At 37.7% G+C, this 23,604-nt stretch overlaps 1 protein-coding gene across 2 annotated transcripts in view; it reads right to left on the minus strand.

The window, feature by feature from the left end:
- The window catches only part of sae1 (SUMO1 activating enzyme subunit 1), a 231,684-nt gene that overhangs the window by 202,506 nt on the left and 5,574 nt on the right, over nt 1–23,604 (minus strand). For both annotated transcript variants that reach the window (XM_063063584.1, XM_063063586.1), the window contains exon 3: nt 7,230–7,403. In XM_063063584.1, coding sequence (XP_062919654.1) covers nt 7,230–7,403 — 174 coding nt within the window. The remainder of the gene's footprint in view (nt 1–7,229; nt 7,404–23,604) is intronic.

Genomic DNA, 23,604 nt, shown 5'->3' on the forward strand with positions numbered 1-23,604 from the left:
TATCAAACCTCCTCTCAATCTTCAATGTTTCAAGGACTAGAGTCTATCTTTCCTTACAACTCAGGTCCTGCAGACCCAGCAACATCCTTGTAAATTTTCTGTATTCTTTCAACCTCATTTACATCTTTCCTGTAGGTAGGTAACCAAAACTGCACACAATACTCCAAATTAGGCCTCACCAACAACTTATACAACTTCAACATAACATCTCACCTTCAGTATTCAACACTTTTGATTTATGAAGGCCAACGTGACAAAGCTTTCTGTTTGCCATCTACCTGCAACACCACTTCCTTTTTTTTAAATTTTATTTTTGTTTGGATAAGGAATTCACAAGTATCATGTACTTTTTTCACATGTATAACCTTTTCCATTTTTTTATATATATAAAACTATAATTATTTATACATTCTTAAGTACACATTGAGATGATATAAAGAGAAATTAGACACTTAAAGAGATAATTATGTACAGTGGAAATTCTAATCTATTAGGCTAAGTAATGGTATTAATTGTTAAGAAAAATAGTAATAATCGTGGATTAGTAGTAGTTTCCATATATCTCTTCTGGATCATTTCTTCTGGTCCAAAATGTTGTATGTAAGCCTATGTAACAACCATTGTAGGTGTTTATATCCTAACTTGTTCATGCTTGCTCCTGCCCGCAGACATAATTATCCAATCCCTATGTAATTACTTACTTAATTTTATCATTTTTTATCCCTTACCCAAATCTTTTCCTTTACTAATTCTCTATTTTCCAAAAAAAAACAAAAACAGTAAACATTTAGACAGGGGTGCTTACGTTAGCAATATTACTGTGTTGATGAGAAGAGCAGTATAAATCATTAGGAGAGTCATCTAAAAGTCTGCTCGCATTGGGGTTATATATTCAATCCATTTATTCCAGATTTGATAAAATTTTTCTTTTTGAATTCTCAGGGAGTAAGTCAACTTTCCCATTTTAAATATTTCCAAGATAATTTCGTGCCAATCTTCTAATGTAGGTGGTATTGGATTTAGCCACTTTCTAGTGATTGATTTCTTACTTGCCGCTAAAAGGGCCTGCAGCAACTTTATATCTTCCTTCTGTTCAAGAAACAATACATGCCCCAAATAGAGCGTCTCAAAGTTCAGAGGTATCTGGGTCCTAAGTACCTTAACTAATGTTCTATGAATACCTTCCCAATATAGACTTAATTTAGGACAATTCCAGAAAATATGGAAATGATTTGCCTCCTTGCAGCCGCACCTTCTCCAACACGCCACGTTTGTATCTTTATATTTTTCCTGATATGGGGTCTTGAAGTATCTTATAATATTTTTCCAACAATGTTCTCTCCAAGTCAATGAATTAGTCAAAGACCACTGAAAGCTGCATATTTTCCCCCAAGCCTCCTCTGAAAGTACCAACCCCACTTCTTTCTCCCACTTCTCTTTAACATACAATGTGTTTTTCATTTTTAGCATGGGAGAGTGCATTATATAATCGAGAAACTGATTTACTAGGTATTGAATCGCAAGACGAATTAAGAATCTTGAAAAATTCTAATTCTACTGTTGATAGGTCTGTATATCTACAACTCTGGTTAACATAATTTCGTACTTGAAGGTACCTAAAAAAGTCATTGTGTTCTAGGCCATGTTTGTCCTGCAGGATTTGGAAACTTTGTAATATTCTTTTATGTATAAATGAGAGGTAGGTTCTAAGACCTTTCTTTATCCATAGTTCAAATCTTTTATCTCCTCTGTTGGGAAGGAATTCGGTATCATATGCACACCATCTGAAGAGTTTTAACATGTTATTAATTCCACATGAATTAACCACCTTCTGCCATATTTTTAATGTAAGATTTATCCAACTGTTTTTAAATTTTTCCAATTGGGCCATCAATCCTTTGTCAGCTATTGAGGCCTGTAGAGGAAAACTGTCAACCAATCCAAATTCTATTTCCTTCCATCTAGCCTTATATTCCCTATTACACCAATATAACAGAGGGGTTATCTGTGAGGCATAAAAATAATTTCTCAGGCAAGAAAGAACCATACCTCCTCCTTCCTTCCCTAACTGTAAGGTGTTATATCGAATTCTAGGTTTCTTTCCTTGCCAAATGAAGCGGGAAATCCATTTGTCCCATTCCCTGAATTGATTATCATCCACCTCCACAGGTAAAGTACAGAAAAGATACAGTAACCGAGGAAAAATATTCATTTTTATAGTCTTTATCCTTGAATTTAAACTTAAAAAGGGGATAAGATTCCATCCATGCATATCTGCTTTTAGCTCTGAGATTAATGGCCCATAATTTACCTGTGACAGTGTTGAAAGATCCTTCGGCAGGGTTATCCCTAAATATTTTAATGATTTAGCTTCCCACTTAAGATCATATGTATCCTGCAAATTTTTTGGATGGTGTATAATTTAGGGATATAACCTGCGTTTTCTTTACATTTATTTTATAACCTGATATTTTCCCAAAGTCATCCAACAGTGTAAACAATCCTATAAATGATTTTTCTGGTTCACTCAGATAGACTAAAACATCATCTGTGAATAACGCCACTTTCTGTTCAAACCCTGCCACCTTGATACCTCTTACGATTTCGCTCTGTCTTATTAGTTGGGCAAGCGGTTCAATATATAGCGCGAAAAGGAGAGGAGAAATTGGGCATCCTTGTCTAGTGCCTCTCTCTAAAATAAAGGAGTCAGAGAGGTCCCCATTTATCTTAATTCGAGCTGTAGGGCTGTCGTATAGAGTCTGAATTACTTTAATAAACTTTTCTTGAAAGTCGAATCTTCCTAACACTCTGTATAGGAATGCCCAACTAACCGAATCAAAAGCTTTCTCAGCGTCTGATCCTACTACCATTGTCTCTGTCTCGTTCTTATTAACCTGTTCTAATATGTGTAGAGTTCTCCTTATGTTGTCCTGTGTTTGTCTTTGTTGAATAAATCCAGTCTGGTCCAAGTGGATTAGGCCAGGTAAGAGCTTTTCCAATCTGCGCGCTAATATAGATGTAAATAGTTTGTAATCTAAATTAAGAACACTAATTGGTCAATAATTGTCATATTCTAGTTTATCTTTACCCTCTTTAGGAATAACTGAAATAATCCCTTCTCTCCAGGAAGGTGCAGTTTCTCTTCTCTGCAAGATCCAATTAAAGGTGTTAAGTAGTAATGGGGCTAAATGTACCACTCTGAGGTAAACCCATCTGAACCCGGGGACTTTCCAGCCTTTAACCCAGAGATGCCCACATTCAGTTCTTTGGCAGTTACTGGTTCTAATAGACTTTCATTTTGTAAATCTGTAAGTTTAGGTAGATCTAAAGAATTCAATAAACAGTCTATATAGGGCTCATTGGAGGCCCGGGGTTGGGAGTACAGCTCTCGATAACATGTTTCAAAAATCTCTTGAATTTTCCCTATTGTACTCTCCACAAGCTTTGTCTTTGGATTCTTTATTTTATGAATTGTATTGTCTGCTTGTTGTTTTCATAACTTATATGCTAATAAAATAGCTGATTTACCTCCTACTTCATAATTCTTTTGTCTCAGGTAAAGAAAATTTCTTTGAGTTTCCAACGTATAAATATCTTCAATTTCTCTTTGCAACTTCCTAATTTCCTGTCTTAAATTTGAATTACTTTTGTTGCTATCTACAACTTGAAGTTGTTTTAATTTTCCTTGAAGGTCTGCTAATTTTTGTGCATTGATTTTTTTCATGTGAGTGGTAATGGAAATAATTTTCCCTCTCAGTACAGCTTTCAATGTATCCCATAAGTTCATTGGTGACGTTTCTCCCGTGTCATTAAGGTGTAGGTATTCTTTGATTTCTCCCCTTAATCTCTCCATTACTTTCGGGTTATTGAGTATATGTGAGTTTAGCCTCCATAGTGTTTTCCTCATTTTCCTTTCCAGGATTAGAGACATAGAGACTGGGTTATGATCTGACAGATCAATTGTTGCAATATTACAGTTTTTTATCCTGAGTCTATCTGTATTAAAAGTAAAGAAATAGTCTATCCTTGAATAGGCTGAATGAGGGAAAGAATAATGTGTATAATCTTTACTAGTGGGGTGCAACTCCCTCCACACATCTATAATTCCCAACTCCTCCATCAATGAATTCACTTTCCGAGACAGAGGTTTATTCTGAGTAACTATTCTTGAAGAATCTAATATAGGATTTAATCTAATATTAAAATCCCCTCCACAAATTACTACCCCTTCAGAACTGACCATTAGGTCAAAAATATGTCTATAAAATGACCATTCACAACCTGGAGAAGCATAAACATTCAGCAATGTTATTTCTGTACCTTCTATTCTTCCTGTAATTTTTACAAATCTTCCATCTTTGTCTTTAGTCTCTGAAATATGTTCATAACTAAGAGTACTTGAGATTAAAGTAGCTACCCCTCTTTTGTGGCTCAATTTATATGATGAATAAAATACATGCTTAAAGCCCATTCTTTTTAATTTTCCATGTTCAGATTGGCTCATATGTGTTTCCTGGAGGAAAGCTATTTGTGCCCTCTCTTTTTTCAATTTAGACATAAATCTTATTTCTTTTAATTGGATTCAAAACCCCATTAACATTATAGGAAATTATTTTTACCAATTCAATTTGCATTTTTCTCTAGTAAAAAAAACTCTCCTTTTCTAACCAAACAGTAAGCAATCCCTTCTCAACAGTAAACCAAAACATATAACCACACCCTAGACATTTTTGAACGTATAACATTTGAAAATTTTTCCCGACTTCCCACAGTGAGGCCTGAGCACTAACCCGCCTCAGTTCAGAGGGATAACCTCTATCTTCACTCTGTGTTAGAGGGCCCTCCGCAGTGCGAATAATCATAGAGAATTTTCTCCTATTTATGTCTCGACCATATTGCTACCATTCAAGTTATTCCCTCTAGTTTATTTTCAGATACCAGCTTTCATTTTACCTTTAAGTCCGATTTACTCTTTTCAGTCATTTCTCTTAATTAGTCTGTATTCTCTGTACATTCGCGTCTGAATATTTGCAGCTTTTCCTTGTAGGTTGACACTCTGGTTCGAGTGGAGCGTCCTCGCCCCACTAACTGCCACGACTTCTGCCAAATCCTCTCCAGTAGCGACTCCGGTTGGGTGATAACTTTAATAGGTAGTCCCCGGTCCGCCAGGTCCAACGTTACCTCCTCCACCGTAGCGTAAGTTTTTGTCCCTTCGTCGTAAAAGACTTTCAGCCGAGCTGGATACAGGGTCTGGAATCTGATACTGTTTTCCTTCAGGACCCTCCGTGTTTCCGCATATTCCTTCCGTCTGGCAAGGATCCCTGGTGCGTAATCGTGGTCTAAACTGATTTTACAGTTGCTCCACATGAAACCTTTCTTTTGCCATGCCCATTTAAGCACCCCTTCCTTCGTTCTGTAACTGAAAAATCTGACCAGAATTGATCTGGGCTGGGCGCCTGCTGGAGGCTGTGGTGCCAACGCGCGGTGAGCCCTTTCTATCTGTAGGTCTTTTGCAGCCGGTATATCAAGGTTCTCTCTAAGCAGCTTCTCTATGAAGGGAATCATCAATCCGGGTTTACCTTCGGTTCCTTCAGGAACTCCGTAGATCCTCACATTTTCCCTTCTTGAGCGGCCTTCTTGGTCTATGAGCTTCCACTGGAGCTGCTCTTGCAGCTTTAGCATTTCTGCTATCACTTGCTCTGCGTTTTGTAGCTTCTCTTCAATTCCAACAGTCCTCGCTTCGGTTTCATCTATCCTCGAGTTAGTTTTTACTATTTCTCCTTTAATATCCTCCAGCTGTTTGTTGTTATCTTGTCGGAACTTGCGAATCTCTCCGAGAATCAAAGACAGAGTCACCGATTCCCCCTCATTATCTCCGTTCTGGCTTGCCGTGGGGGAGCTAGGCCCATCGCCTTGCTGCGACTCTTTGTGTTTATCAGCCTTCGGAGCGGACTTTTTAATCTTGTTCTTAGACATCATCCTTGCCCCTTTTATTAATATAGTTATACAATATTAAGTATTCCTCTAAATTCGATTTTGGGGCAGTTTACCTTCTTTTTGGCCGAGAGACCTTTTCCTTACGCCGCCATTCCCTTGCTGACCCGGAAGTCCCCCACAACACCACTTTCAATGAGTTATGGACCTGTATTCTCAGATCCCTTTGTTCTACCACACTCCTCCGTGCCTAAGGTTCACTGGGTAAAACCTACCCTGGTTGGTCCTAGCGAAATGCAACACATCACACTTGTCTGCATTAAATTCCCTCCGGTACTTTTCCAGCTGGTCCATATCCCATTGCAAGCTCTAATAGTCTTCCTCACCGTCCATTACATCCCCTGTCCTGGTTTTATCCGCAAACTTGCTGATCGAGTTAACCATGTTATAATCACATCAGTAATGGAAATAATCTTGAAAATAGTCAAGTTTGAATGTTATACCCATGCAGACAGATAGTATACCAGCATCACTGAGGGGATTCACAGAAGAGTGAAGGTACCTACCTACAAGAAAGACACAAGTAATATTGAAAGAGTACAAAGAAAATTTATAAGGATGTTGCCAGGTCTGGAGGACCTGAGTTAGAAGGAAAGACTAAATAGGTTAGGACTTTATTTCTAGGAATGTAGAAGACTAAGAGAAGATTTGATAGAGGTATACAAAATTATGTGGGGTATAGATAGGGTAAATGCAAGCAGGCTTTTTCCACTGAGGTTGGGTAGGTTAAGGGTGAAAGGTGAAAAGTTTAAGGAGAAACTTCTTCACTCAGAGGGTTGTGAGAGTGTAGAATGAACTGCCAGTGCAAGTGGTACATGCAAGTTCGATTTGAACTTATAAGAATAGTTTGGATAGGTACATGAATGGTAGGGGTATGGAGGGCTATGGTCCCAGTGCAAACCGATAGGAGTAGGCAGTCTAGATGGTTTCGGCATGGACTAGATGGACCGAAGAATATTTCTGTACTGTACTTTTCTATGACTCTATGACAAGAAGGGCAGGATGCAGAGAACAGAATCCTTTCTCAACAAAATCATAACAAGCTCAGGAAAGAATTGTCGGAAGAAAAAAAGGGGAGTACTATCTGAAGGAACACATTGTCAAGATGAAAACCCACCGAATTTGTCCTTTGACTTCTGACTATACACCTTAATAATAAAGCAAGAATTAAATTGGAACAAGACAGCTTGGGATAAAATGGCTCTCTATCACCCAGAAAATATTAGGATACTCACTGCATCATACTGGGCTAGGAACTCCAGAGGCTTGTCTTTGATGTTATCTGTGTCAACTTTGACCTCCACCATTGGGTTTAGGTTCTGTGCACGTTCCAGAGATGCTTCAGCCCGATTTCTTCCCAAAGTGCCGGCCGGAATGAGGAACTGAGATTGTGCATCCTCTGGGGTGGTCTGCAATCAAGATGAATTTCAGTAACTTCATAATTATATCATAGATAATTGCTATTAATCCCTTCTGAAAAGGATTTAAACCTAAAATTTTATCAATAATATCAATAGGATTTGAAGTCGGAAAGGTAGGCAAAATAGTATTTAAAAAATTTCTTATTTGTAAATATCTAAAAAAATGGGATCTAGGCAAATCAAATTTCTTAGATAACTGCTCAAAAGACATAAAACAGTTATCCAGAAATAAGTCACGAAAACATATTACACCTTTCGTTTTCCATATCAAAAAGGCTTGGTCCATAACCGAGGGTTGAAAAAAGAAATTAGATATAAAAGGACTTAATAACATGAATTCATTCAGGCCAAAAAATTTACGAAATTGAAACCACATTCACAATGTATGTTTAACTATAGTGTTAAACATTTGTTTATTCCATTTAGATAGTACAAAAGGAAGTGACGTTCCTAAAATGGAAGCTAAAGAAAACCCTTGTACAGAGTGGCCTTCAAGGTTTACCCAATATGGGCTTAGAGTTATAGTCCAATCTTGCGTCCAAAATATTAAATATAGAATATTAATTGCCCAATAATAAAATCTTAGGTTAGGCAATGCCAAAGCACCATCTTTCTTGGATTTCTATAAGAATTTTTTACTTAATCTGAGATTTTTGTTTTGCCATATACAAGAAGAAAATTTAGAATCAATAATATCAAAAAAGGATTTAGGAATAAAAATTGGTATCGTTTGAAATAAATACAATTTAGGTAAAATAATCATTTTAATAGCATTAATTCGGCCAATCAATGATAGAGACAATGGGGACCACTTCGTAATCAGTTGTTTAACCTGATTAATTAACGGTAAAAGGTTGAAATTGAATAAATCCTTATGTCTTCTAGTAATTTTAACTCCTAGATAAGTAAAAGTCAGTAGTCACTCTGAATGGAGAATTTCTATAAATGGGAACCTGCATATTTAATGGTAAAGGTTCACTCTTACCTAGGTTCAGTTTATAACCAGAAAAACTACTAAACTGAGCAAGCAAAGTTAATACGGCCAGAATAGATTTCCCTGGGTTAGAAATATATAATAGTAGATCATCTGCATATAGTGATAATTTATGAGTCTCATTTCCACGGGTAATGCCAAATATATTAGGGGAGTCACGAATAGCAATAGCTAGTGGTTCCAAAGCAATATCAAATAGTAGTGGACTAAGAGGACAACCCTGCCTAGTACCATGGAATAAATGAAAAAGAAGGGATCTTTGATTGTTAGTAAATACCGAAGCCAAAGGGGTGAGATATATCAGTTTAATCCAAGATATAAATATCGAACTAAAATTAAATTTCTCAAGGGTGTTAAATAAATATGTCCATTCAACTCTGTCAAAAGCTTTCTCAGTGTCCAATGAAATAACACATTCTGGAATTCTGGGTGAAGGCGTATAAACAATATTCATTAATCTCCTAATATTAAGAGAAGAGTAATAATTTTTAATAAATCCAGTCTGATCAGAAATAATTTGAGGTAATACATTCTCCAATCTCATTGCCAATATTTTAGAAAAAATCTTAGAATCCACATTCAGCAAAGATATAGGCCTATAAGATGCACATTCAGTAGGATCCTTATCTTTTTTGAGAATTAGGGAAATAGAAGCTTGATTAAAAAGATCGTGGTAATTTACGTATATATACTGCATCTCTAAAAACTCTACATAGCCAAGGAGTCAGTGTAGTAAAGAAAAATTTTTAAAATTCTACTGTATATCCGTCTGGGCCAGGTGCTTTACCTGAATTCATCGAAAAAATAGTGTTCTTTATTTCCTCTACTGTAATAGGTACATCTAGTTTTGAGCGTTCATTAGATGATAATTTTGGAATATTCAATTTCTTTAAAAATTCATGCATTATAGTGGAGTCATCAGGAAATTCTGATTGATATAAAGAGGTATAAAACTCTTGTAAAGGATTTATTAATCTCGTCATGGTCAACTGTCAAAGTGCCATCTTGTTTACGAATCTTAAGAATCTGTCGTTTAACCGAGGCCGATTTCAATTGATTAGCCAATAGTTTCCCAGTTTTATCACCATGTGTATAGAACTGACTCTTAGTTTTGATTAATTGACTTTCAATCGAAGATGATAATAAGAGATTATGTTCCATTTGAAGTTCAACTCTCTGTTTATAAAGTTCCTGATTAGGGGCTATAGAATATTTCTTGTCAATTTCTTTAATTCTGTCAACCAGTTTAAGTATTTCATTATTAGTTCGCTTTTTTAATCCAGCAGTATATGAAATAATTTGTCCACAAATATATGCTTTAAGAGTATCCCATAATGTTCCACTGGAAATATCCTCTGTAGAATTCATTGTAAAGAAAAAATTAATCTGTTCCTCAATAAACCTGACAAAATCCGAGTCTTGAAGCAAAGTTGTATTAAATTGCCACTGTCTAGAATTAGTAAATGTATCCCTTAAGTTAATAAATAATTTCAACGGTGCATGGTCAGAAACAGCAATAGAATCATATTCACAACCAGTAACAAGAGGAAATAGTCGAAAGTCAATAAAAAAAAAGTCAATTCTTGAATAGTGCTGATATACATATGAAAAAAATGAGAACTCTTTCTCATTTGGATGCAAAAATCTCCAAATTTCTGAGATTCCAGAGTTGGTCATAAAAGAGTTAATAAGGGTAGCCCAATTGTTCAGAAGTACTTGATTGGACTTGGATCTATCCATCAATGGGTTTAAACGACAATTGAAATCTCCACCTATAATCAACATATAGTCATTTAAGTTAGGAAGAGATGTGGAGAGATTCTTAAAAAAATCAGGACAGTCAACATTTGGGGCATAAACATTAAGCATAACAACTTTTTTGTTAAATAACAAACCAGTATTTAACAAAAATCTGCCATTCGGATCTGAAATCATCTCATAGTGCAGAAATGAAATTGACAGATCTATAAAAATAGAAACACCTTTCACATTAGCCTGCGAATTCGAGTGGTATTGTTGGCGCTTCCAGAACCTAAAAAAAAACGCTGATTATCCTCTTTCTGGACATGAGTTTCTTGTACAAAAATAATATGAGCATTCATCCTATGGAATACTTTAAAAATTTTCTTCCGTTTAATCGGGTGGTTTAAACCATTTGTATTCCAAGAAACCAAATTAATAATCTTATCCATCGTAATGAGTTCAAGCATAAGGTATGTAAAGAGTTAACCAGAGTTCAGACTCATGACCCCAGAAGAGGAAAAATGGTCCAAAGAGGAACCGGAAGTTACGACAATTTGGTAGTTTCAGGTCAGCCCATTTAAAAAGCAAAAATGAATTAAAAATAAGAACAAGAATACCACCCACCTCCCACAAAAACCCCGAAAAAAGCCAGAAAGTGGTCAATGCTAAATCTAAAGCTAATCCTAACCCCATCTTTCCAGAAGGCAACCCAAAAGGAATATGTTTATCAAAAGAAATACCACCCATATTCAAAAAAAGTAAAAAAAAGTAGCTATAATGGTAAGAAAAAGCTTACAACGATTACAAGCATCGAATAGTTCCTTCTTACTCATATTTCAAAGAACATCAAATGTTAGATCATATTACTATATTAATTTTTCATATATAAATAATCGGAAGTAACGTTAGAAACAGAAAGGATTCTGGGAAGAAGAAGAAAACAATCCACCATCTTAAAATATAATACTGCAGTAACATTTCAAAAAGAAAACAAGCATTAAAATTGTAACTACATAACTTTCAAAAAAGAGTAAGGTATACAAGATCACTAACAGAAAAGCATAATGTCATTTAACAGTATAAAGCATACCTACACTGCAAGATCAAGGGAAAAACCCTCGAACTATCAAATCAAAGACGAGAGAGAAAAAAAAGATACATTCATTAATCCTCCGCAGAGGGAGGCAGATTGTCGAGAAAATTTTGGGCTTCCATCAGATTTTTAAACAGGCTATGTGAGTTGTCCAGCATAACCATTCTCTAACAGGCTGGAAACAGTAACGTTATTTTATAGCCCCAACGATAAAGTTCTGCCATCTGTGGTTTAAAAGCCATCCGTTTTTTCAGTACGTCTTGGCTGTAGTCTTCGACAATCCTGAACTTGAAATCTTCAAATTGGATCATACCTTTCTTCCGAGCAGCTCAAATAATTCATTCCTTGTCATGGACATAATGAAACCGAATGATGATTGGTCTCGGTCTGGCCAATTTCTCTGGATTAAAACGGAAAGTACAGTGCCCACAATCTAATAGTGGGGGCTCCTCCAATATATCAGGACCGAACATATCCATTAGCAATTTAGAGAAATATTTGGTAGGATCTCCCTTCTCAACATCTTCAGGAAAACCAATTATTCGTAAATTTTGTCGTCGAGAGCGATTTTCAAGATCACTAGTCTTAGCTTGATAACGTTCCAGCTGCTGAGTTACTGAAGTTAAACTTTTTTTCAAGAGCTTCAATTTTTCGATCCGTTTTCCGGCCATCTTCATCTAGTTCCGAGATTCTAACTTGCTGTTGGTCAATTTCACGTCTGAATGATCTTGAATCTTCTTGCATCGACTTCAACACTCCTTCAATTGCGGTGAGTCTTTGATTAACTGTTTCATCTAGAAGTTTCTTCATTAGTTCCATAGTTATCAGAGCTTCCTTCGATGTTCCAGGATCACCATTTTTTTTCCCGTTCCCGCCGGCACCTTTCCCTTCTTTAACTTCTTGTGCTCTAGTATTCATTTTCAGTAAGTAATAAAAGTCGTAGTTCAATTATATAATTGCAATATAAATTGTTTAGTGTAGGTATAGGTGAAGTAAATAAGAGTGGTTACATGTAAAAAAGTAAAGGGTATGGAGCGACGCCAAAGTACAGCTCACTCCATGGGTCCCCTGCCGGAAAGATGATATAATTATGAAATAACAGCCAGGTATATCTGAAAATTAAAAATGAATGGGAAAGGGAACTTCAACTTTGTCTACCTATAGAGAAATGGGATAAAATTAAAATTTTTCAATTAGTTAGTACTTCTTCTATATCTGCTAAAAATACATTAATACAATTTAAAGTAGTGCATAGAGCCCATATGTCCAAAGATAAATTAGCCCGATTTTACTCCCATATAAACCCTATTTGTGATAGATGTCACTCTGAGGTGGCTTCTTTAACTCATATGTTTTGGTCCTGTCCTCTCTTGGAAAAATATTGGAAAGATATTTTTGATATTATTTCAACAGTTCTATGTTTTGATTTACAACCCCATCCCATTACGACAGTTTTTGGATTGCCAATGGTAGAACATAGATCTTTGTCTTCTTCAGCCTGTCAGATGATAGCATTTGTTACTTTAGTGGCTAGAAGATCTATTTTATTGAACTGGAAGGAAACCAATCCTCCTACTACATTCCAATGGTTTTCCCAAACTATATTAAGTTTAAGTTTAGAAGTGATATTTTCGATCCTTCGGTCAAATTTGAAGAAACTTTGAAACCTTTTATGCAACATTTTCATATGATGTAATTTGACCTTTCTGAATTTTGTATTAACTTAAATTATATGAATAGAGGAGTGGAGCTGACGACATTACTGAACGTGTCTGATTCAAGATATTGGTCTAGCCCTGTTTTGTTCTGTTTTTTTTGGGTTTATTTTCTTTTTTCTTTTGGGGATTTTTCTTTGTTTATATATATTTCTTTTTATTTCTTTTTTTAATGACTAATTTCATTATGAGTTTGGAAGTCTATTATACCTATGTCACTTAAAATCCTTTTTGTATATGCTTATTAAGATTATTCCAATCTCTGTATCAACATTGTTACTATGTCTATAATTTTGAAAATTGATAAAAAGATTTAAAAAGAAAGAATTTCAGTAACTGAGAACAACAATTTAAAAGTGATCAATCAAAAATTAAGGAACCTATTAAGCTCATGTAAACCATATTGGTTGATTACAGATTTCTTCTCGACATCACGTTCAGTCAGCAGAACTTCTAATTATCTTTCAAGGATAATCAAATTTCAAAGTAAATTTTTTCTTTCTTTCTATATTTCTATCTATTTTAAGTTTTTTTGTATCTTTTAAAAATCTATTTATTGAGATAGCGCAGAATAGGCCCTTCTGGCCCTCTGAGCCACGACACCCAGCAACTCCCAATTATAACCAAGCCTAATCAGAGGACAATTTACAATGGCCAATTAATCTACCAACTGGTTTGTCTTTGAACTATCGGAGGAAACCAGAGCACCCAGAAGAAATCCAGGCTGCACGGGGAGAACATAAAAACTCCTTACAGGCAGCAGCAGAAATTGAACCCTGGTTACTGGCACTGTAAACTGTTCTACCAAATTTACTAGTAAAGAAACTACCTTGAGATTCATTTTTTAGCAGGCATTTTCCGGGAAATAAAGGAATACAAAGGAACGTTACAAAAAACTATACATATTCCCTTGGTCAGACCCCACTTAGAGTACTGTATTCATTTCTGGTCACTTCAGAAATGTATTAATTTCTGTTCACCTGCAGGTCACCTCACTACAAGAAGCATATAGATACTATAGAGTGAGTGCAGAGGAGATTTACAAGGATGTTGCCTGGATTGGAGGACGTAACTTAAGAGTATAGGTTGAGTATACTTGGCTTTTTCTCCTTGGAGCAAAGGAGGATGACAGGTGACCTGATAAAGGTGTATAAGATGATGAGAAGCATTAATCGTGCGGATAGCCAAAGGCTTTTTCCCAGGGCCGAAAGGCTAACACGAGGGGGCATAGTTTTTAAGGTGCTTGGAAATAGGTACTGAGGGGATGTCAGGGGTAAGTTTTTTTTAATTACACAGAGAGTGGTGGGTGCGTGGATGGACTGCCAGCAGCAGTGGTAGAAGCAGATACAACTTGGCTTTTTAAGAGCCTCTCAGGTAGGTACATGGAGCTTAGGAAAAATAGAGGGCTACGTGCTAGGGAAATTCTAGGTAGTCTCTAGAGTAGGTTACATGGTCAGTTCAACATTGTGGGCCAAAGGGCCTGTAATGTGCTGTAAATTTCTATGTTCTAAACCCTAATGCAAGGAATCGTCAGTTTACAATGAAACAGCAGTTGGCCATTCAGCCCATCAGCCCTGTTTCATCATGAAGTTCATGCCCAATCCTTGACAATTACATATGACAATGACAATCCCAGATTTGACACTAGGAAGACCCTCAAGGGGAGCATACCTTTACTCTATCAGAAAGCAATAGGAATAAGCTGGTGATCTTCAGGTCAGAAGGGTGGAGATTTGTCTCTACTAAAGGAGATGAAAGGTGCTCCTTCCCTCCGTTCGCCTGCAGGTCACTCTTGAGCAAGGTGTAAACCACTAACCAATAAAAATCTACCATTCGGATCAGAGATAATATCCTGTTGTATAAAAGTAACTGAGGAATCTATAAAAATAGAGACGCCTCGAATCTTAGCATTGGAGTTCGAATGAAATTGTTGTCCCTTCCAGAATTTGAAAAAACGTAGTCTGTCCCCCCTCCGTACATGGGTCTCTTGTAAAAATAAAATTTGTGCTTTAAGTCTCCGGAACACTTTAAAAACTTTTTTTCTTTTAATAGGATGATTAAGACCATTAGTATTCCAGGAGACAAAATTAATAATAGACTCCATAAATCCTAAAGTCAACCCACAACAAGGAGGATTGACAATAGGCGCGACCCACAAACCCGGAGAGGAAACAGAACATACAAAAGATACCGGGGAAAAGGACGCAACCAGTACTTCAATAATGTATATAGCCCAAAGAAAAACAAACTAAAACGTGAAGCCCCTCCCGCCACCCCCCAGCCCAAGACCCCAAGGCAAAATCTAAAGCAGACCCGCCAGAAAGAAGCAAGCGCTAAAACTACCCCCATGACTTCCGGTATACGCTCCCTAAAAAAAAGGTATAAATATGAAAAGGATCAGCTAATTGTAAAACAGTAAAAAAATAAGTAAAAAAAAGTTAGCTCAATTAGAATACACACAGAACAGAACAAAAGCCGGAAAATATATATTAAAAAAAAACCACAATAAACCTCAAACTCATGAATAGACACAGCAACAAAAAAAATAGGATTATTAACATAAAGTGATTATAAAAAGCAAAACAGAATAAAATTTAAACAAAAACTACAAAATTTAAGGCCGCACAGGAAATACGTAAGATGACAAAAGGGAAGTAACCACCCAGAATCCCCTGGGAAAAGAAAGAAATGACGCAGTTAAAAAGAAAGTTTAGTAGCCATATTAAGAAATCAAAAGTAAACTTTTCTGCCCAAATAGGGCACAGAAAAGTTAAAACCAACCAATTCACAGCCTCCGATCGACGGAAAAAATTTAAAAGAAAGCAATTAAGATGTTGGAGATGAAAGTTGATCCAGATAACTCTGGGCATCCGATGGAGAATCAAAAAAACGAAGGGCTCCATCTGACATGCGAATCCTTAGACGTGCAGGGTACAGCAGCGCTGGTCTTAAATCCCTCTTATAGAATTCCGACATCACGGATCTGTAACGGACCCGTTGGTCCCAGATTGGTTTACTGAAATCTTCCACGAATCGGAACTTAAGATCCGAAAAATCAATGAAACCTTTAGATCGAGCGAATCGAAACAGTCTCTCCTTGTCTTGAAAGTAATGAAAACGTAAGATAACATGCCTAGGTCTATCTGACCTAGACGAGTATGATGGGATTCTGTGAACACGATCCAGTAGCGGTGGTTGGTCAGGAAATACAGTAGGGAATGCATCTTTTAAAAGTTGGGAGAAATATTTCATGGGGTTGTTACCTTCAACGGCTTCCCTCACGCCAATCATTCGTAAATTCTGCCGTCGCATTCTAGATTCCAAGTCAGAGTTTTTAAAAGTCAAAAAGTCAAGTTTCTTCTTCATTACATTAATTGTTTCTTCGATTTTCCCCATCTTAAGCTCACTTTGTTGCGCGAATTTTTGAAGATCAGATATAGCCGACTGATGTTCCGCAATACATGTTTGCATCTTATCAATTAAATCGGCAATTTTCTGGAAATTAGTTGAGATTTTAATAGAGCATCAATTTCTTTAATACTAAAGAAGGATAAAGACCCTGCTCAATGTGCATCTTATAGACCAATATCTTTATTAAATGTTGATTCTAAAGTTTTTTCTAAGTTATTAGCAAATAGACTAGAAAAAGTACTTCCTTCTATTATTTCGGAAGACCAAACGGGTTTTATTAAAGGTCGTTACTCTTTTTATAATATTCGTACATTGTTAAATATCGTTTATACTCCCTCACAAAATGTTCCTGAGTGTGTTATTTCTTTAGATGCCGAGAAAGCTTTTGATAGAGTAGAATGGCCTTATTTATTTAAGGTGAGCAAGGTGTAGCACCTGCTTAGCCCCACCAGTAGGGACCTAGCTGTTTATAAACAATACTGTTCATTTTGCTGTGAGGATAACATGTAATATATTTGAGTACGTTAACTAACAAATCAAAGCAAAGTGGTAGTGTGGTCTGTGAAATAGATGCAAAGAGGATTTTTTTTTTAATTAAATGTTAGAAATACTCCTAAACCTAAGAGATACTGTAGATACTGGAAATCCAGAGCAATGCACACACAAAATGCCAGTGGAACTCAACAGGTCTGGCAGCATCCATGGAGAGGAATAAATAGTTGAAGTTTCAGACCGAGACCCTTCATCAGGACTGGAAAGGAAGGGGGCAGAAGCCAGAAGTAGAAGATTTTGGGGGGGGGGGGAGAGAGCTAAAGAGGGAGAAGTACAAGCTGACAGATGACAGGTGAGGGGAAAGGTGGGTGCCTGATGGGGGAGGGAGTGGAGTAAGAAACAGGAAGGAAAACAAGTAGAAATATTCAGCATGTCAAACAGCAGCTTTTGCATGATATTCGCTTTTCTCTCAATTGTCTACTCTCAACCCAAAGCTATTTTTTTTCCAGAGCAACACACATATTACAGTTAAGATACGAGCAAGAATAAAGCTGTGGCTGATTGCCAGAAAGCAAAGAGTGGGAAAGAGCCTTTTCAGGTTGGCTGCAGACCAGTGATGTTCCAAAAGGGTCTGCACTGGGACAGATTCTTTTCACATTATACGTCAATTATTTAGATGATGGAATTGGTGGCTTTGTAGAAATGTTTGCCGACGATATGGAGGAAGGTGGAGGGACAGGTAGTTTTGAGGAAGTAGAGAGGCTACGGAAGGACTTAAACAGATTAGGACAATGGGCAAAGAAATTGTAAATGGAACACAGTGTAGGGAAGTGTACGGTTATGCACTTTGGTTGAAGAAATAAAATGGTTGACTATTTTCTAAATAGAGAGAAAATTCAAAAACCCGAGGCACAAAGGGACTTGGGCGCCCTTGTGCAGGATTCCCTAAAGGTTAATTTTCAGGTTGAGTCGGTGATGAGGAAGGTAAATACAATGTTAGCATTCATTTTATTATTAAACATTTTTATTGAAGGAATGACACAATACAGAATACATAATGGATTACATTTTCCTTCACTTTGCTTTTATATCTTACCCCTAAACTAACCTCCCCAAACATACCATGGCAGCTAATGTATTTACAATACAATTCACAAATATAAGTACGGACATTTCACAGCCATACCCCCACACTACTTCAAGACGAAGGCCCAGACACATGGACAACATGTCAGATGATTCAAAATACACTCATTACAATTCATCAACCACCCTGTGAGGTAAATTATAAGCGTGTTAAAAGGGAGGCAACTTCACAAGTACAATCAAATGCCCTCAACTAGTAGGTAATTAAGACTCCCAAAATATGACAAGAAAGGTCCCCATTTCAAATAGAACTTTTTCACATACCCCCTCAAAGTGTATTTAATCTTTTCTAATTTCAGAAAAAACATTAGGTCCTCTAACCAAGCAGCAGCAGATGGGGGACTGGCAGATTTCCAGACCAGCAAGATTCTCCTACGGGCCAATAGTGATGTAAATGCAATGATATCTGACTGGCTTGCATTTAAAGCCAAAACATTATCTACCACACCAAATACAGCTATAAGCGGGCAAGGTCTCAGTGTCACCCCCAAAATCTCACTGATAATTTTAAAAACCAGTGCCCAATAGTCATCAAGCTGAGGGCATGACCAAAATGCAGGCACCAAACCAACCGAGGAGAAGGAACACCTGTCACAGCCAGCGTCTGTTCCAGGGTATATGTCAGCAAGCCTGGCTTTACTTAAATGTACCCTGTGTAAAACTTTAAATTGTATGAGCCCCAGTCTAGCACATGATGACGAGGAATGAACCCTATTCAATCCTTTTGCCCAATATTCCTCAGCCAGATCCATACCAAGGTCATCCTCCCACCTAGTCTTAGTTTTGTTTAGATCTTGAACTCCCAAAGACATCAGCTGAGAGCATAGTACAGATATCAGCCCTTTATTATTAAAGCTAAGAGTGAGCTTTTCCCCCACAACAAAGCAGGTGGTAGATCAGGAAAAGAGGGAAATTTTTCCTTGACAAAGCGGCGTATCTGCAGGTATTTTAAAAAATGATTATGCGGAAGGCCATATTTACTGCACAAGTTATCAAAACTATCAAATATGTTATCAGTGTACAAATCCTTAATGCGCATAAGACCGTTCAAACACCATTGTCTAAAAACTGAATCAAGTGTGGAGGGAAGAAAGAGATGGTCTCTACGAATGGGACACAAAATTAAACTGATGTGAACTTATAATGGCAGCGAAATTGATTAAAAATTTTGAGGGTGGACAGCGTGGCCGGGTTAGATGTGAATTGAGAGGATTTCAATGGTAAGGAAGAATACACTAAAGCTGGGAGAGACGAGGAGTGGCAAGACCGTGTCTCAAGCAGGCACCAGTTTATATCTGGCCGGTGAAGCCAAAATAATACCTTTTGAACGTTCGATGCCCAGTAATAATGAATAAAGCAGGGAAGACCCATTCCACCTACGTCACGACTTCTTTGGAGAATGCGCTTATTAACCCTTGGGACCTTATTTTCCCAAATAAAGGAGGTTATAGCTTGGTCAACTGATTTGAAAAATAACTTAGATAAGAAAGCTGGCAAGCACTGGAACAAATAAAGAAATCTGGGAAGTATAGTCATTTTCACTGATTGAATTCTCCCAGCTATAGTAAGGGGTAAACTGCGCCATCTCTCAAAATCAGCCTTCATTTGGCTAATCTGAGGCCTGTAGTTAGCTTCAAACAGAGATGTAAAAGAGCGAGTAATGTGAATTCCTAGGTATACAAAACCATCTTGAGATAAAGGAAAAGGCAAAGATTCCTATTGGATCTGTAGGGCTAAGTTATTAATGGAAAAGCATTTGCTTTTTTGAAAGTTCAGTTTATAGCCAGAGAAGGCTCCAATTTGACCTAATAATGACACAATAGCAGGACTGCTACCTGCAGGGTCGCTAACATAAAGTAAGAGGTCATCAGCATATAGGGATACACAGTGTTCCATGTCCCCTCTCCTAACACCTTGAAATAATGTAGTTGACTTAAGTGCAATAGAAAGAAGCTCAATTGCAATTGCGAAAAGAAGAGGGGACAATGGGCAGCCTTGGTGCGTGCCACGTGTTAATGGGAAATAGTCAGATCGAAAATAATTTGTCTGCATACACACTAAAGGCGAGTGATATAATAGCTTAACCCAGGCTACAAATATTCTGCCAAATCCAAATTTCTCCAAAACACTAAACGAGTATACCCACTCCACTCTATCAAACGCCTTCTCCGCGTCCAAGGAGATAGCAACTTCCGGACTCGGAGAATCACTGGGTGAATAAACCACATCTGCCAGTCGACGGATATTAAAAAAAGAATGGCAATTTTCAGTAAAACCTGTTTGATCATCTGAGATTATCTTGGGAAGGGGGTGTTCTAAACAGCATGCAAGCACTTTAGCCAAAATTTTCACGTCCACACTCAAAAGTGAGATGGGTCGATATGATCTCCATTAAGTCGGGTCCTTGTCCTTTTTTAAGAAGTGAAATAGATGCCTGTGAAAGAGTAGGGGTAAGGAACCATTCTCCAAAGGTTACTGAAACACTTCCAGAAGGACCAGTATGAGCTTATCCTTAAATTTCTTATAAAATTCTATCGGATAACCATCAGGACCTGGGGTCTTACCACTCTGCACAGCCATAATGGCATTATTAATCTCTTCCTGTCCAAGAGCCCGATCTAAATTCTCCACCTCCTCTGGTTCAAGAGTTGGTATTTCCAAAGTCTCGATAGCCCCATCAATAGCAGATGGTAGAAGGAAGAAAAACTCTCTCTGCCATGAACCTCCAGCACCCCAAACTTGCTGATACAGCACCCGACCACAGCCGACTCAGAGTCCGTCTGAAAACTTCAAGCCTCCGACCAGCCCTCCAACACTGAGCACCATCTCTGCTGAGCGCTTCGACCCCAGCCGCCAAGCAACAGGCAAAGCCAAGGATTTGGGGCCTTCCCCTCCGGAGATTCTCGATCGCACAGTACCAGTGGCAGCGAAACAGGCATTTCAGAAGTTTTTCCAGATGTTCCTCTGTGCTTCTCACGTCCGTCTCCATCAAATCAGGATTGTGCACAGCATCCTACTTAACAAATAACAGATATTCATTCCAGAATGGCTGCTGCGCACTGCAATGTGTCTCTTGAATGTGTCAATGTTAGCTGATATATCAACTACAAAATTTCTCATTGGAAAGCAAAAGTGGGTTAAGCCACCACAGAGGTCGTTCTTTAATGTTTAAAGGAAAACATAGGTCCAGTTTCATGGGCGAGTGATCAGATGTAACTATAGCAGTGTACTCAATTTGTCTAATCATTGGTATCAAGGAGCTATCTATAAAGAAATAGTCTAGCCTGGAATAGGAGTGGTGAACATGAGAAAAGGAAGAGAATTGCCTAACTGATGGATTCAAAAATCTCCAAGGATCCATATAACCATTTTGTTATCTCGACATCAAGGAGGCCTTTGCCATACCAAAAAATGTTCCCTGAGAGCTAGACCTATCAAGCAGTGGGTCAATAGCACAGTTCAAATCTCCAGAAAAGATTAGCTGGTGCATATTCAGGTTAGGTATTAATGACAAAAGCTTATTTACAAAGTGGATGTTGTCCCAATTAAGGGCTTAAACATTTACCAAAATGACAGGTATCTGAAAGAGAGATCCAGAGACTATAATAAAGCGACCATTAGGGTCACCGATTACATCAGATGGTGTGAACTGCATTCTTTTGGTGATTAATATTGCCACCCCCCTGGACCTACTATTAAATCTGGAATGAAAAACCTGACTAATCCATGCTTTACGAAGTCTGTAATTGTCTACCACTCTTAAATGTGTCTCTTGTAGACATAGTAGATCTGCTTTTAATTGTTTCAGGTGAGAGAAAACCTTAGCTCTTTTAACAGGACCATTGAGCCCCTTTACATTCCAAGAAATAAACCTCACAGGGTGGCCTCCATCAGCATTACCCATGTTAACCATATCAAAAGACACGCAGGGCCTACAATCCAAAACAGTGTGAGGGCACAAGTTGCACACAACAACGCACAATGAGAAGAAAGTCTGGCCAATCGTAACACACAAAAGAATAAACTGCCATGGTAATCCCCCAAAACACTCCCCCGATGCCTTTACACAAACAACAAAAAAACCCAATTAACCCCCGAAACCTGTATCTACCTCCCCAACTGAGGATGATCGCAGGCAGTACCAAACAAAGAACTTCCAAAGCATTCCCCACACAACTAAACTTTCAATCTATCCAGGGTGGCTCCCCTCCTTAAAATTTACACCATCACTTATTCTACCTTTAATATATATAGGCTAAAGATAACACAGGTCAAGCAAAGCATTAAAAACAAAAAAAAACTAGGAAACTAAACGCCCAAGACACAAATTCCAAATATTTACATTCCAGAAAATAAACTGGAAAAAATGAACAAAGAAGTGGATTGCGAAAATTAAGTTTGCCTTGGCAGGAGGCCCCTTCAATGCTGCATGAATAACCTAAAAATAGTCATTGTTCTTCTCGTTTTCTTCTCCCCAGCGCGAATGGTGAAACTCTTTGGCCGCCTCTGGTGTATGGAAATAATGCTTTTTACCGTCATGCACGACCCAGAGCTGGGCAGGATACAAGGGGCCGAACCTGACCCCTTTCCCGTAAAGCAGGGATTTCACCTCCTCAAAACCTGCTCGTTTTTTACCAATCTTTGATGGGACTTAATTGAATGACAATTATACAAAGGCCAAGTATTCGGAGGACACACCACAATTAACAGCCCTCAGACGATGTCTCCTCGCAAAGTGATGAAACGTTTGCAAGTCATTTGCCAAGATCAGAGAACGACTCAATCCAGCCATCAACCACCCAAGCTACGCACCTTCCCAGTTATTTCCAAAACAGCCTTAGCATATTAAACATACTCAAGCTTCTTCAATGTAATTAAGCTAATGTAAGCAATTTTAAGCATAAATAAGCAGTCAGCACAAAAGATATCAACCCTAGCCCATTCCTTTACCTCAACTGCGCAACACAGAATACAACATAGATTTATGGCTCCTACAAAACTCTTGGGCATATGGATGATAGAAAAATGGAGGACTATGTGGGAGGAAAGGATTAGATTGATCTTAGAATAAAGGTTGGCATAGCATCGTGGGCTGTGTTAGATTGAGTTTTTGAGTAGATGATCCATTTACACTTAAATGGCTTGGCCACCAGTCTCCTGTTTGACAAAGTACTGTGGATTGAGTTCATTTGTAACATTGCATTTCCTAAAAGCTGTGAATACCAGATGCTGCTGACACCTCTGGGATGAAGTTTACAGGTAGCTTCGAAGACAGCATTATCTATACTTCATAGATATGAATTGTCTTCTATGTTAGCAAGTAATATGCCAAATAAATGTATTGTGGATTTAACTTGCATTCCTAAAGGCTGTGGATACCAACCCAGACATGTTGGTGTCGGAAGGAAAGGATGAAGTCAGAAGGTGTGATGTTTTGTATGTAGCTTCAAAAGGAAGCATTGTCTATAACTATTTAAATAGCGATTGCCCTTTGTGTTTAGCATATAAATAGAGCCCACATTGGGTTGCAGACCTTTCTACCGAAAGCGTCTCCGTCCGTATAATGCCTGCCGTACCTTGTTGTGTTGAATAAAG

The sequence above is a fragment of the Mobula hypostoma genome, chromosome 12 (assembly GCF_963921235.1).
Source record: "Mobula hypostoma chromosome 12, sMobHyp1.1, whole genome shotgun sequence".
Lineage (NCBI taxonomy): Eukaryota > Metazoa > Chordata > Chondrichthyes > Myliobatiformes > Myliobatidae > Mobula > Mobula hypostoma.